The sequence below is a fragment of the Carettochelys insculpta genome, chromosome 28, assembly GCF_033958435.1.
Source record: "Carettochelys insculpta isolate YL-2023 chromosome 28, ASM3395843v1, whole genome shotgun sequence".
NCBI lineage: Eukaryota > Metazoa > Chordata > Testudines > Carettochelyidae > Carettochelys > Carettochelys insculpta.
Window position 1 is genome coordinate 14,561,148 of NC_134164.1, and position 15,909 is coordinate 14,577,056.

At 46.5% G+C, this 15,909-nt stretch overlaps 1 protein-coding gene across 6 annotated transcripts in view; it reads left to right on the forward strand.

The window, feature by feature from the left end:
• The window catches only part of MAP3K14 (mitogen-activated protein kinase kinase kinase 14), a 42,085-nt gene extending 26,176 nt beyond the window's left edge, over positions 1-15,909 (forward strand). For 3 of the 6 annotated variants that reach the window (XM_074979142.1, XM_074979144.1, XM_074979143.1), the window contains exons 7-16: positions 1,730-1,859; positions 2,617-2,748; positions 3,172-3,276; positions 3,442-3,605; positions 4,007-4,157; positions 7,371-7,706; positions 8,909-9,015; positions 9,345-9,489; positions 9,972-10,072; positions 11,005-15,909. In XM_074979142.1, the coding sequence (XP_074835243.1) occupies positions 1,730-1,859; positions 2,617-2,748; positions 3,172-3,276; positions 3,442-3,605; positions 4,007-4,157; positions 7,371-7,706; positions 8,909-9,015; positions 9,345-9,489; positions 9,972-10,072; positions 11,005-11,169 (1,536 nt within the window). In that variant the 3' untranslated portion in view covers positions 11,170-15,909. The remainder of the gene's footprint in view (positions 1-1,729; positions 1,860-2,616; positions 2,749-3,171; positions 3,277-3,441; positions 3,606-4,006; positions 4,158-7,370; positions 7,707-8,908; positions 9,016-9,344; positions 9,490-9,971; positions 10,073-11,004) is intronic. The other 3 variants (XR_012642717.1, XR_012642718.1, XM_074979145.1) reach the window with 3 other exon arrangements.

Genomic DNA, 15,909 nt, shown 5'->3' on the forward strand with positions numbered 1-15,909 from the left:
AGCTAATATTTTTGAAAATGGGACTTAAATGTTATCCACAGCCTTCAGATGACTTTAGGAGGCAGATATGTAGATAAAGCAATGGATTTCTGACTGAATGCATTTCTTCACAGTCAAAAATAAGTGGCTTTTAACCAACAATAAAGAAATATGAAGATCCAAGTTATGATACTTTAAAGTCACTAAAGTGAAAATGAAGTGCAATGCCTGGCTTGCCTGAAATTAGTGCCACTTCTGGGCCGTGTCTACACTAGCACCAAACTTCGAAATGGCCACGCAAATGGCCATTTCAAAGTTTACTAATGAAGCGCTGAAATGCATATTCAGCGCTTCATTAGTGTGCGGGCGGCCGTTGCACTTCGAAATTGATGCGCCTTGCCGCCGTGTGGCTCGTCCCGACAGGGCTCCTTTTCGAAAGGACCCCGCCTACTTCGAAGTCCCCTTATTCTCATCAGCTCATGGGAATAAGGGGACTTCGAAGTAGGCAGGGTCCTTTCGAAAAGGAGCCCCGTCGGGACGAGCCACGAGGCGCATCAATTTTGAAGTGCCGCGGCCGCCCGCATGCTAATAAAGCGCTGAATATGCATTTCAGCGCTTCATTAGTAAACTTCAAAATGGCCATTTGCATGGCCATTTTGAAGTTTGGGGCCAGTGTAGACATAGCCCTGCATTTATGGGGCTTGAGCTACCTGCCTATGTCTCATCAAACTTGATCTCAGGAGCTGGCTTTTAAGTGGTTGAGATTGAACCAAGCCAGCTATGGCTGGACTGCTGACTACAACGAAACATGATGCAATCTTTTCCCTCCAGTGTCCCCATGAGTCATGGTTTCCTTCTTCTCTTCAGCAGTTTTTGTTTTGTTTGGCCAACTGGTGTGAATCCACTTTCTACATAGTTTTTCTTGAATTGTATGGCAACTGCCTAAAGAGATGATAGAGCAGGTTACTGTACATTGGCATATTAAAGAGAACTTGAAATCTGGTCTGTTTCAGAAGATTACTTTGCAAGTTATTCTAGGTGCTACATCTCCCCTGGTTTTTCCTCTTCTTGTAAAAGATATACTTTTTTAAATCTCAGGAAAATGTGATCTATTTTCTTGCTGTTGTATGCAAGATGAGCACTGAAAGCGACACTGACTACACTGTTTATCAAATGTACAGAGCAAACTGGAAAATGAGTTTTTAGGGGAAAATTTCCTGTCCGTTTGAACAATGTTGTGGGCTAAATAAATGTTCAGACAAAAGTGTGTGTGTGAAGGTGTTAGGTTTCCTTTTAAACAAGACAAACTAGAGCTGATTGTATGTTCTTTGAAAAATGTTATGCATTCATTACTAATCTGCAGTCTGCGGGGGAAAATGCATTCTAGTGAGAAGGCACTGAAGTCTAAGCTATATTTTCTTGTCATTTTCAAAATGCTGCGTGGCTTTGACTGTTAGGGATTCTTGGAATGGCATTTCTTTCACGTTTAAAAGTATCTCACCCCAAATCCCTAGTACTGTCTCTTATCTTCTGTTTCTCAAGTCCCATTGGCTCTGGATGTGGACCAGAAAGGTAATCTGTTCTAGTGCACAGAGCTGATGTGTTTGGCCAGTACTCTGAAAGTGGTGCTGGCCAACTTTCACAGCTGACTATCCAAAGAAATCCCTGAAGGGAAGGGGTTTGGTACAGACCTAGCTAAGCTGTTTGAATATGATGTCTTGACTTTAGTTTTTCTTCTCTGGTTCTCCAGGTACAAGTCGAACACTTTCGTGCAGAGGAGTTGACGACATGTGCTGGAGTAAGGAGTCCCAAAGTTGTCCCTTTGTACGGTGCCATAAGGGAAGGGCCTTGGATTACCATCTTCATGGAACTAATGGAGGGTGAGGCAGATGGAAAAACTCATATAGCTTTCAGACAAAACACATTGATGCCTCTCCCCACACTCAGCCCCAAGTGGAAATGGCTTTTGTCCTTTCTGGGATATTTTGGGTTTTCCCTGGAGTTAATTTCTTGATGTTTGTGGTGGCAAGTCAACACCACTGATGCTCATTTCTGTGCATCTATTGGGAATGATCCTTCCCCTTCAAGATTTACACTTCTGATCCTAGAAAGCTAACACATTCCTCCAAGCCTCCAACTAAAGCAAATATCCATCTGCTCTGATGCTACGGTGTTTGCTTTTGACACCAAATCTGTGACATTTCATCTCTGTGATTTCACCTAATAGATCGATGTGGCTTGGGGAGCGTGTGTTGAACCTGGTACCTTCCTTACACATAGCTCCTCTTCTTACCAGGGCAACAGAAAATACAGCCTTTTCAGGGGTCATTTGATGACCTGCAGGGACTGGATAGGGTTGGTTCAGTCAGACTCATAATGTTGCTGCTCTGAGGCCATTGAATTATGAGAGACTAGAGTAAGAGACTTGAAAGTGGCAGTAACCATGACCCGTAAGCACGGGCAGGGGTAGAAACTTTCCCATTTGTGGGAGACACATGTCACCTCTTTGACTTAATGATTTTCTCTGGCCCTAGCAGGAGGGTGGGGGTGGGAGGAATTGTTTCTTTGGAAGAATACTGACAGATTAAAAAAAAAACAAAAAAACCTGAAATGTGTGCACTCTGAATTCTTCCACAGGTGGTTCACTAGGCCAGCTGATTAAACAAAGTGGCTATTTGCCAGAGGATAGAGCACTCAGTTACTTGGGTCAAGCACTAGAGGGTCTGGAGTATCTTCATGCTCACCATATTCTGCATGGAGATGTCAAAGGTAGGCTTCCATGTAAAACACCCTTTTACTCCTGTACCTCTTACTTGACATCTGACAGAACAGGCACCTTCTAATTCTAGAGGTAGCTAGGTGGCTCAGTGGTCTCATGCACTCACCTTTCAGGCTCTGTAAGTTCATCTCTAGGGGAAGGAATCTCATAAGCTTCACTTGTTCCTCACTATGACTGGGATTGTACATGGGGTGGCCCAGCCCTGGAGCAGAGGGAACTCTTCAGATCACCACTGGCAGACTTGTGCCTGGCATTATGACTTACTCTTGCCGTTGGTCCTCCTCTGAGCAGGAGAAGAATACAAGTTCAGGCTCGACTAGACCTGTGGGTTCGAGCTTTAGCTTCTTTTGCACAGGGTCGACCAGAATGAATAAGAGGGTGTTTCCCCCCTCCCCAATCTTTTTCACTGGCAGCGGACAATGTGCTCTTATCCAGTGATGGAAGCCAGGCGCTCCTCTGTGACTTTGGCCACTCCGCTCACCTTCATCCCGACGGCTTGGGGAAGTGCTTAGTGACAGGTAAAATTCACCTACTGTGGGTGTGTTGTCCCTTTGGGGTCTGAGTTGCCTGGTAAGCCGTACCTCTGTAGGAACCTGCTGGGCTCCTGCCTTGCACTTTGACTGTTCCTTAGTGGACACTCAGCAGGTCTGCTGGCAATCCCAGAGTCTGACCTTTGTCCCTAGGGTGCTACATGCCTGGCACAGAGACGCACATGGCTCCAGAAGTAGTAATGGGAAAGCGCTGTGACTCGAAGGTGGATGTCTGGAGCAGTTGCTGCATGATGCTGCACATGCTCAATGGATGTCATCCTTGGACCCGCTATTACAATCACCCTCTGTGCTTAAAGGTGAGTGAGCAGCAATACACTATTCCAGCAATCCAGTGTGATACAAACTGTTGTCCTAGCCCACAAGCTGGAGTGCAGTGCAGACATGAGGTGTGTAGGGTGCCAGTCGAGACCAGCACACAGTAGTGGGAGCCTCCTTTATGTTACTTGTGGTCCTGTTTGATCATGCACAGTAGCTACGTCCTGTTTCTCCTTTGCTTGTAACTGAGGTACATGGTCTTAACTACTTGTAGAATTGTTACCTGGCCTCTGATCCTGATTTCACACTTAACAACTGTGTCCCTGGATGTCATGGCTTACGTGGACTTGGCCATCTTAGCAGAGAACCTGTCTCTTTGGAAGCAGGATGGAATGTTTGTTCATTCACTTTACTCTTTCCCTTGCTGTTTTACGTGGTACAGATAGCCAAAGAGCCACCTCCTTGGAGGGAAATACCACCTTCCTGTAACCCCTCCACCGCTGAACTCATTAAAGCAGGGCTAGAGAGGGAGCCACTTAAACGAGCTTCTGCGGCTGAGCTGAAGATTAAAGCTGACACAGCACTTCAGCAAGGTGAGAATGTCCTGCTTCTGAGAGAGTGCTCCTCTGTAACAGGTAATTAAATCTTGTTTGGACCACAGGACTTAGTGGAGCTGCAATGCATGTGTTGCCTGGCCACTCCCCATCCACTTTGTACAAATCACTAGGAAAGGAATCCTGATGAGTGTACAATCCAGATGGTGACTTTACTGTTTTGAGCACTTAGTCAACTCTTGTGTCCCTCATCTTTGTTGGAAGTAGATGTTGTGCTCTCTGTGAGGTTAATGTTAGCAGGAGCCAAGGCTGTTTGAGGCAGCCCAAGAGCCCATGTCTCTCCCACTATCCAACAGCAAACAGCTAGTATCTAGCAAGTCTGAAAATACTGTCTGTCATATCCGTAAATAAAATCCATCTGTGTGCTAATGGTCCTTCTTTGAGACTCTCTTCTGCATGCCCAGGGAGATTAGGGAGGCAATCAAAGTAAAAAAAAAAAAAAAAAATTCAGTAATAGTAGGCGATTTCAGTTATCCCCATATTGACTGGGTACATGTCACCTCAGGATGAGATGCAGAGATAGGATTTGATACCTTAAATGATTGCTTCTTGGAGCAGCTAGTACAGGAACCCACAAGGAGGGAAGCAATTCTCAGTTTAGTTCTGGGTGGAGTGCAGGATCTGGTCCAAGAGGTACCTGTAACAGGACCGCTTGGAAATAGTGACAATATTGTAATAACATTTAACATTCCTGTGGAGGGAAGAACATCTCAGCAGTCTAATACTGTAGCATTTTATTTCAGAAAAAGGAAATATGCAAAAATGAGAAGGTTAGTTAAACAGAAGTTAAAAGGTACAGTGACTAAAGTAAAATCCCTGCAAGCTGGATGGAAAGTTTTCAAAGACACCATAATAGAGGCCCAATTTAAGTGTATACCCCAAATTAAAAAACATAGTAAAAGACCTGACAAAGAGCCACCGTGGCTTAACAACCATGTAAAAAACCATGAGAGATAAAGAGGCATCTTTTAAAAAGTGGAAGTCAAATTCTAGTGAGGAAAATAGAAAGGAGCATAAACACTGACAAATGTAAAAATGCAATAAGAAAAGCCAAAAAGGAGTTTGAAGAACAGCAAGCCAAAAACTCAGAAAACCAATAACGGAATGTTTAAGTACATTAGAAGCAGGAAGCCTGCTAAGTAACCAGTGAGGTCCCTAGACCATTGAGATAGAGAAGGAGTACTCAAAGATGACAGTAATTGCGGAGAAACTCAATGAATTCTTTGCTTTGGTCTTCACAACTGAGGATGTTAGGGAGATTCCCAAACCGGAGCCGTCCATTGTAGGTGACAAATCTGAGGAACTGTCCAAGATGGAGGTGTCATTAGAGGAGGTTTTGGAACTGCTTGATCAACTTAACTGTAACAAGTCACCAGGACCAGATGGCATTCGCACAAGGGTTCTGAAAAAGCTCAGATGTGAAATTGCTGAACAGTTAACTGTGATTTATAACCTATCCTTTAAATCAGCTTCTGTACCCAATGACTGGAAGGTAGCTAATGTAACACCAATATTTAAAAGGGATCTAGAGGTGATCCAAGCAGTTACAGACCAGTAAGCCTAATGTCAGTACCGGGTAAATTAGCTGAAACCATAGTCAAGAATAAAATTGTCAGACACATGGAAGAGCATAATTTGTTGGGTGAAGGTCAGCATGGTTTGTGTAAAAGGAAACCATGTCTTACTAATCTATTAGAGTTCTTTGTTGACTCCTTCAAACATGTGGATAAGGGGGACCTGGTAGATATAGTGTACTTGGATTTCCAAAAAGCCTTTTGACAAGGTCCCTCACCAAAGGCTCTTCAGTAAATAAAGTTGTCATGGGATAAGAGGGAAGATCCTTTCGTGGATTGAGAACTGGTAAAAAGGCAGGAAACAGAGGGTAGGAATAAATGGTAAATTTTCAGAATGGAGAGGGGTGTAACTAGTGGTGTTTCCCCAAGAATCAGCCTTAGGACCAATCCTATTCAACTTATTCATAAATTATCTGGAGAAAGGGGTAAACAGTAGTGCGGTCTGCAGATTTTGCCACCTCAAACTGCTCAAGATAGTTAAAAGCAGACTGTGAAGAACTGCAAAAAGATCTCACAAAACTGAGTGATTGGGCAACAAAATGGCAAATGAAACAATGTGGATAAATGTAAAGTAATGCACATTGGGGAAAAATAACCCCAACTGTACATGCAGTACGATGGGGGCTAATTTTAGCTACAACTGAATCAGGAAAGGGATCTTGGAGTCATCATGGATAGTTTTCTGAAAACATCCACACAGTGTGCAGCAGCAGTCAAAAAAACCAAGCAGGATAATAGGAATCATTAAAAAAGGGATAGAGAATAAGATGGAGAATATCTTATTGCCCTTATATAAAACCATGGTGCGCCCACAGCTTGAATACTGTGTACAGTTGTGGTCTCCTCATCTCAAAAAGACATCTTGGCATTAGAAAGGGTTCAAAAAGGAGCAACTGAAATGATTAGTGGTTTGGAATGGGTCACATGTGGAGAGAGATTAAAGAGACTATGACTTTTTGCCTTAGAAAAGAGGAGACTAAGGGCGGGGGATGTGATAGAGGTATATAAAATTATGAGTAGTGTGGAGAAGGTGAAAATGATTTACTTTTTCCCATAATGTCAGAACTAGGGGACACCAAATGAAATTAATGGGCATCAGACTTAGAACATATAAAAAGGCAGTTCTTCTTTACACATCTCACAGTCAACCTGTGGAACTGCTTGCCAGAGGAGGCTGTGACGGCTAGGTCTATAACAGGGTTTCAAAAAGAGCTAGATCAGTTCATGGAGGTTAGGTCCATTAATGGCTGTTAACCAGGATGGGTAAGAAATGGTGTCCCTAGCCTCTGTTTGTCAGAAGCTGGACATGGATGACAGAAGAAAGATCGCTTGATCGTTACCTGTTCAGCCCACTCTCTCTGGGGCACCTGGTATTGGCCACTATTGTCAGACAAGATACTGGGCTGGATGGACCTTTGGATGGCCATTCTTATTTTCTTACTGAACCCCTGGAGAGTTTGTAATCCTGTCAGGAACTAGTTTACAGAGAAGTTTCAGGCTTCATATTTTGAAGCCTTGGGGCATCGTACAGCATGATACAATGCTGCCTGTTGTAGAAATGTACTGCCTATCTCCCCATCTAACAATACAATATGTGCCTTTTTTTTTTTTTTTGTAGTGAGAGGTGTGAAAAATCCCTGGAGAGAATACAAGGAACCTAGGCATTTGTCCCTGGATGAAGAAAACAATCCACATGTTTCCTTGTCCCAACCAGTCAGCCTGACTTCTGAGACTGTGGCTAGCCCTGGGTCAGCATTCAAAGCTTCATGCCTATCCCAAAGCCCGGAGCTGGCAGAGAAGGTTGAAGTAACCCCTTGGAATTTGTGCAAGGAGTTACCTAGGATCTGTGATCCAGCTTCCCTCTACTCCCTTTCTCCAGTCCCCACCAAGAGCAGCAACTCCTCCGAACGAGCAACAACTGTCTCTGAACAGGAGCTGCAGCAGCTGGAAATAGGTAACTTGAGGACTGGCTTTCCACTCTAACAAACTTTGGGATGGGAAGATGCAGCACTGTCTCCTGGCTTCCATCATGGTACTTCTCCTTATTGCCCAGTATTGGTTTTGCTCATGAGGAAAAACTCGTTTGGTACACCCCCTGGATTATCAAGATGAGTGGTTCTCAACCCCTTGCATGTGCATCAGAACCATTGTTGCAGGGTCCTGAGACAGATGCTTCTAGGTTCCCTTGCCCTTCCTTGATGAAGGGCTGTGATGCCTTGCTATTCCTCAGCTCCATTCAGTTGGAGAGCCTGAATACTACTGAAAACATGCTCTTGATAGGAAGGTGAACTCTGGCTTGTGGAGATCTTTGGTCTGTGTCCAATCCCATATGCGGGTAAAGCATAATAGATGAAATTGTGAAAACTGACCAGTGCAGCCAAGACCTGTCTTGTAAACTGGTGAACTTCCAGGACAAGTAAGCGTGGGAAGTATATCTCCTGTGTCCGGGAGCCAAGAAGCTGTATTTTTCAGTGACTGAGCACATTGGACAAGTTTTAGTTCTTTCCATTGTCCAGAATAACATTTATGTGCTTTCTCCTTCTTTGACCTAATGAGTTGAAAAGCTGCAGGAATAATAATTTGAATAATTTAAAGTCCTTACATATAACACGATCCTGGCCAGTTGCCCTCCAGTACAGTAGGGGGCAGCATTACTGTAGAATGCTCTTTTGGAGGGGAGGGATGTTCTCTGAGACTTGCCTGGCACCACAAAGTGGGGATTAGCGTTTGCAGGGCCCAGCCTTTTTGCAGCTGTGGGAGCTCTGCATGCTCTCCAGGCCAGCGGCGACAGGGGTTGGGGCGTACCTTACACTCTCTCATAGCTAAGAGTTCTGTAGTCTTGGAGCAGGTGGCTCTAAGGTGGGTGGGTGAAATAGGTCTGTCTTTGTGGTCAGAGTACTGAGTCAGGACTCTTGGCTTGGCAAGTGACATGTAAATTGCTTCTCTGCTCTATGCCTCAGTTTCCCACCTTTACAATGGGCACAGTAGTACCTAATGATGGGAGTTGCAGGTAAAGTAATATTTATACAGAGCTTGTGCTTCTTTAGTTCCATTCAGTCAGGGATTTGAAGCATTAATTACAGCAAAAGAGTTGGGGAGGCGTGGGATCAGGACAATAACAAATCTGTCTCCGTTTTCTCCCCCCGTTGCCATTAGAGTTGTTTTTGAACAGCCTGTCACAGCCATACTCTCTGGAGGAGCAGGAGCAAATGCTCTCGTGTCTCAGCATTGACAGCCCGCTCGTGTCAGATGCCAGTGAGAAGGTGATGCCAGCAGGATTTGTTTTGTGTGTAGCAGAGGTGTCTGCCTCTGGGCATAAAATAGGAGATGCAGCATCACCAGCAGCGGAGCTGTGGAAGCATGGCCCCTGTTGGCTCTGCTGCCTTTGTCATTCCCTCTGGGTCAATCCATTGTTAACCCAGGGACTGTGTTCTGAGGAGGGGATTCACTCTTCTTTGGACACAGGAACATGGGTCTTCGGCATGCTCACACTGTGGCTTAATAGTCACACCCTAGGGTGCCATGCTGGTGTGTCTTGTGACTCTGGTATATGCAACAGCAGGGGAGTGAGCTGTGTTGGTTGCTTTTTTAGAACTCTCTGAAGGCCTCTCAGAGCCTGAGGGACACCATGAGCTCTGGGGTACACTCCTGGAACAGCCAGACCGATGGACAGAGCTTCAGCTGGAACAACCTGCTGTGTCGCAGTCGGCATACAGACACCCCCAGCTATTTCAATGGTGAGTCCATTTGAGTCGCCAACTCTTGGTGTAAATGGGGTGGGCGCAGCTCCTCCATGTCTTATGGGGCAGTGCCCATTGTGGTGGAGAGCAACTCTCTTTCCCAAGTTTTCTCTCCCCATCCACACAAAAGATCCATCCCCTGGAGGTGGCAGAAGGTCTTACTTAAGCCTGTGACATTTCATTTCATGTGCCTCCAGCTCTTGCTGCATTTATGGAGTACTCAGGCAACTTGCTTCTAATCCAATAGCTTTTGCAACGCAGCCAGAGGAAACCTGCTGAATGCATGGCTTCAGGTGCAGCTCAGTGCCTCTGACCTCTTGGACTTCAGTGCGTGGGACATTTGGTGGCAAAGCTTGTACCTCAGGTTCCTATGAGAGCCTTGGGTGTTGGCTGTCTCTAGAGTAGCCTGGCATTGGAGCAAGAGACTGCAACTCCATCAGGCCTGCAATAGGAGTACATGACTCTCTCTGATGTTTCAGGAGTGAAAATCCAGATCCAGCTGCTAAGTGGAGAAAATATTGATATCCGAGAGTTCCACAGGACCAAGGTGGGAGATATTGCTACTGGGATAAGCAGCCAGGTGAGGAGCAAGCAGAGTACTACAGGAAGTCCTGTAGCACCTTATAGACTAACAGATGTCTATAAGGTGCTGCAGGACTTCTTGTTGTTCTCGAAGATACAGACTAATGCAGCTACCGCTCTGATACTTGTCACCTAGCAGAGTACTGTGATTCTGAGAGTAGTTTTTGGGCCACTGCTTGCTGGCCAGGAGTGAGCTATTTCTGGGAGGAGCTAGTGGTGGCTTGGATGCTAATGAGCTAGACCACTTAAACTCCCTCTTGACTTGCACGTAACATTATAAACAGTGTTGAGAGACAGTTGTGTTGTTCAGACTTTCAGGGTCCCTTCTACCTGACTGGAAAAGTTACTGGGTTTTTTTTGGAAATCAGAACACTGCTTACACAAAAGGCATGTATGAATGTCAGCTAAAGGAAATGGCCATGTGTCAGTTTATAATGGCTCTGAGGGAGTGCTGTTGCTTTCCAGTGTAAATACTGGCCGTGTCAGCTGGAGAGCAGAAATGCTGAGGGAAGGGAGTAGGGTGCACCAACCTGTCAGGGCTTTGAGGCTCAGTCGATCATAAAATGGTTTGAAGGTCTCAGAATAAAGGGGCTATAGAAGTGTGAATTTGGAGGTGTCCCTATTTGGGATAAGGCATTGCCCTCAGGATCATCATGCAAAGAGGGCCTACGAGTCTAAACTAACTCAGCCATCCCAGTTAATGAATACTAGCGGTAGGCACTAAATGGAGTGAGGAAATCCAGCTGTAGGATAAGTAGAAGGTAAATATAGATGGTTTCCCCAGAGGAAAAGTAGGTCATGATCCTGCAAAACATAAGCCTCCTTGGTCCTTGCACTTCTAACTGATCCCCAGCTAGAGTACCCCTTTCATGCACTGAATTAGCCTGTGATTGCCAAGTGCCACTCAGCTTTGTTTGCTCTGTTTCACAGATACCTGCCTCTGCTTTCAGTCTTGTTACGAAGGAAGGTCAGCCTGTTCGCTATGACATGGAAGTTCCCGACTCAGGTCTAGAGCTGCAGTGCACCCTTGCCCCTGACTGCAGTCTTGGTTGGACCTGGAGAGTCAAGCATGGCCAGCTGGAGAACAGACCATGAGACTCTCTCACACTGAAGCACGCAATTGCAGAAGCCCACAACCAGCTTTGCCTGACAAGCACCAAATGTAGCTATTCATGTTTCCTATTGAACTGGGATTCAGAGTTCAGCTCTTCACTGCTTTAGTGCCGCAAGCTCCTTGCTGCTTGCTCTGGATCCAGTTTTTAGTCAGGTGTTGCCCTCACAGGGCACTCTGTAGAGTGACAGTGGTGTACATACCAAGACTGCAGAGAGGAACAGAATTGTATTGCTGTGCATCAGCACTTCCCAGGAGGATGCTGGGGCTTGGGCTGGATGTGCAGACTGCTCAGAACTCCAACATGAAGTTGGTAGATGCGGCACTCGCTAGAGGAAAGAAGCCAGGCACTTTGAGTATAATAGCATGGTATCTGCAGGGCGAGGGCTAGCAAGCTCCTGTTTTAAGGAGGAAAAGACTGTTTCTGAACAGCCTAGAGATTAGTGCAGCCAGGAAAATAGATCCTGTAACTGGCTGGATTTAAGGCTTCTGATAATTGTTGCCTTGTTTCCCTGCGCAGTAGCACTCTGGTTTTTGAAGTTGGAGTTTGTAATCAGAAAAGGAGTAGGGATTTCTTTTTACCTCTGGTTTCAACATTCCCCCTCTAGCTTGGGTCCACACAGCCCTTCCATTTTCCCACTCTTTAGTTATTGCAAACTGTTTATCAAGGCAGGGACTCTGTAGTCTAGTGGCTAGCGCAGGTGGCTTTAAAGTTGGAGGACTAGGTGCAGTTCCCAGCTTTGTCACAGACATGCAGTGACTTGACCAGAATTTTCTGAGTGTCAGTTGGCCCATAAGAGGGATAAAATACAGGTGGGAGGAATGGCAGCTCAATTTAATCCCTACAGAGCATGTCAAGGTCACCCGAGGGCTAGTACTGTGTAAGTTGTGGCTAAGAGCACTATAAAGGAAGTAAATAACTTTATCCCCATTTTACAGATCAGAAATCTGAGGCAAGAGCAAAACGAATTAACCTAAATTACTCTCTGAATGCATGGTAGAGCTGGGACTAGAACCCGTTTCCTGGCTCCAACCAGTGCTCTGGTCACTGACCGTGTTGCAGATCACAGTGGAACTTGCACGTAAAGCTGGGCTGAAGTTCAGTTCTGCTCTGCCTTTATTAGATGCAGAGATGTTCTGTGCTGGTCCCTTGCATGATGGATATTTCCAGCTGTATTACGTGGTCAAAAATCCTGAGTCAGAAAGTCAAATCTAGTGAAAATGTGAATTCCAAGATGAGTGGAACTTCACAAGCAAAGAGAGAATTCTTGAGCAGCAGTGCAGTGAGATTTCATCCCATGGTGCTTAAAAAAGTGTGTGTGTGAGTGAGTGAGAGAGAGAGAGAGAGAGCGAGCGAGCGAGCGTGCACTGAACTGCAGCCAACTCGGGTGTTCAGCGGTAATTGGCTAGCAAGTAACACATAACACTCCCACAAGGAGGGAAGACTTCTAAGAAGAATGAAATTCAATTCTTCATGTTGATGGGGAGCCTGCCTGATTGTGCTCCCCGTACCCTGAGCTCTGGACAGCCACCGAGGAGAGGTTCAGGTGCTGCCCCGCTGATTAGCAGTGCACCTGCAGCTTTCTCAGCTGGTAGCGTATTCTTGTGGTGCACATCTGCACGTCTCAGTGCACATAACAAAATCTGTTCTGCACATGAATGGGAAGCGGCAGAGGGAGTGTTGCTACATGAGTCCTGTTTTCAGAAGCCATAAAGTACATGGAACTGTTCTGTTACCCTCGAGGAGCGGGAGGCTGAGTTTCTCTTGCAGGGGTTGGACTCCTTCCATGCAGCAGAGGGTTTTCAAACCCGAGTGCTTAGTCTACTGTATCAAGTTCTTTGGCAGTGGGGACTCTGGTTCTCGTCCTTTCTCCTGGGGGGCTGAATTTTCTCTTTGTCCTCCAACAGGAAAACTAAAGCATTATGATCAGCAGCTGCCAGTGTGTGTTACTGTGGCATAACTTTTGTCTTCTCTCTCTCCCCTCCCCCCAACCCCCAGCTCCCCAGAGTTTGCTCATTCCCTCTCTTCTCCACTCAGATTCTCATTCTGGTATCAAAAGAGGGGATCCTACATCACTTTGCCAGGTTTTCCTCAGTAACTTTGTCTTTCTTTTTCACCTGTTGGTGTCACACTCTGCAAAACTCTGGTGCTGAAAGCAACAGCCCTTGATGTTGGGACAGCTCCTGAACTCCTACATTTTACTTGTAGCATTAATGCTTCCCTTTGTGTGCAGGGAACTTACCTGACTGGTTGGTAAAAGTGCAAGCCTTTGTGAAGCCAGCTGGGCAGGATACGTGTGCCCTCCTGCGCTCTGGCACACCAGCATTAGCAGTTTCTCTACTCTGTGGGTCTCATCTATCTTAAGACTTTCGTTGCCCTCTTTTATTGTCGCTTCATATCACTATGAATCAACTTCCCTTTGACAAGTGCCACGCCCTCGTTTCTAGCTTTAGCTGAGTGGGACAGTAGTGACTTTCCTTATAGGTACTACAAGCTACTCACCTCTCCTTACTGTCCTGGAAACTGACTCTAGAAGGGGCCTGGGGCACCTTGCTGATCTCAATGATTCCAGATCAACTCTGCCTCCACTAGCCCTGACTCCTGCTGCAAATGACTGTCAGCAGTCTGGTTAACTGTTTTCTTTCAGCTGCAGCCAGGCGAGGTTCCAGGTCCCTCCCTGTGGGTGGAGGGCTCTGCCATGCTAATAAAGTACAAGGGCGATGAAAGCTTTCATTGCTGGAAGCAGCTGATCTGACATGCCAGCAGTTGCTTGAGTAAGAATATGTAGTTTGCCCCCTGCATGGTCACTGTCCAGAGAGGAATCACAATTCAGGGAACGGAGGAGGAAGGAGAAGCAACAGCACTGGCACTTGGCCATCCCTCCTGAAAGGTCTGGGCAAAGGGGAAGTGTGTTTGTGGGTGGGCTTGGGCACTACTTCAGTAGGTGGAAGCTGCCAGTTTCCCATTGGGTTCACCAGTTTGGCCATGGAGACACTTGTTATGAAGAATAGAAAAGAATTTTAATATAATCTCTCAAAATGATTTTCAGATGGAGGTTGACGTGTCCATGAAGACAATAAAGCTCTTGGTTATGCTAGCAACTGGTGGTCTAACGGCATTGTCCATGGTGCTCTGTCACAAAGGGGATTTGTGGAGTTCCTTGAGCGTGGCTGCTGCAGGGCTTCACCTGGTGCACTGACAGAGAAGGCGTGGCTGGAAAGCCACCCCCCCATCCCACCACTAGCCATGCTGATCCAGGGTTTCACTAATGAGCTTCAGGAAGGGAGGTGCGTGGAAGGAAAAGGCGGCCCTCCTAATTTTAAACCCACTGTTTAACTCTACACTTAAAACAGGACCCAAGTCCCTAACGCCTCTTGGTTCATTTTGGCTACAGCCCAAGCTCTGAACAAGTTGGTCAGGCTTTCCTGCAGTCTTCCCACGTAAGTGCCATCTTCCTGTTGGCTGTGTCTGCTGAAGAGAATGTGGAAGGGAAACCTAGGCTGGGCATGTTGAAAATGCCCTGGCAGGATGGATGAGATTGGCTGTGGACTTGGGGAAAGCCATGTGCTTGAGATGTTGGAAAATAGGCTAGACAGAGCCTAGCTGCCGCTCAGTAGGGACAGTCGTCCTCTTGCAGGGCAAGGTGAGCCCATGCAGGACTTCCGACGGTCTCACCTGCAGCAACCTTCCTGGGCCTGAGAAGCTGCGTCAGTTGGAGTCTACTGCCTGACCCTTGAAACCCAAGTATTTGTTCTGCTCCAGGCTGGTCTTACCCCTTCAGGTACCACGCTGCAGGTGCTGGGTAGCAGCAGGCCAAGGGCTTCAAAGCCAAGATTCCAGCCCTCGCTGAGTACGAGGTTATTTTAGAGACAGAGGGATAGGCTGTTCCCTCTGTGGTATCTGCACAGGGCAGGAGCTCTGAAGGAAGATCTGCCACCTTCCCCAGCTGTTCAAAAGAATAACTGTGTGCCTAGTAATGTGACCGACCTTCACCAGCCCAGAGCCTTTATGCAGCAGGATCAGAGGGGTGAGAGCTACAGGGGCACCAGCCAGCTTTGAGCTAGTAGCATGTGTAACAATAGTGAAGCTGCAGTAGCTGCATGTGTACATGTGCGGAGTCCTTGGCTGGAGAGATTTGCCCCTTGCTAAGGCTTCGTTGAGGATCCTGAGCTTGCTGGACCAAAGCTGACCTGGATATGTCTCCACAAAACAAAAAAGCACTTTAAAGACTAAAACAAATGATTTATTAGGTGATGAGCTTTTGTGCTGAAAGTGAATTCCCAGGTCTGAAGAAGTGGGTCTGTGCTGTGCAGGCTCACCAGCTAATAAATTAAAAGTGCTCTATGGCTGCTTTGTCAGCTGTGAAGACACAGATTAACATGGCTACCTTTCTGTGACTATGGGGTGTCTGTGCTTGCTCCAGTCCCGCTCCCTGCGCTAGGGTGCCTGCATTGCAGAGTATTCAGCAGGGGCTTGGGGCACCGCACCTGAGAGTGGTGCAGAGCCCCACAGAGTGAGCGCCTCTGTGCAGGGGGAGCTAGAGCAGCTTGGCTGCCGCTTTGTAGCGTGGGGTGGCTGAGGAGATGTGCAAAGGAGTGTCAGGCTCCACCTAGTGGAGCCGCCAGAAAATGGCATCAAGTCATTAACTGCTCTGGTGTTTGGGGGCCATAAATTGAACCTCACAAGACTGTCCTGAAAGCAACTCCAGGCATCGGAAACTGGG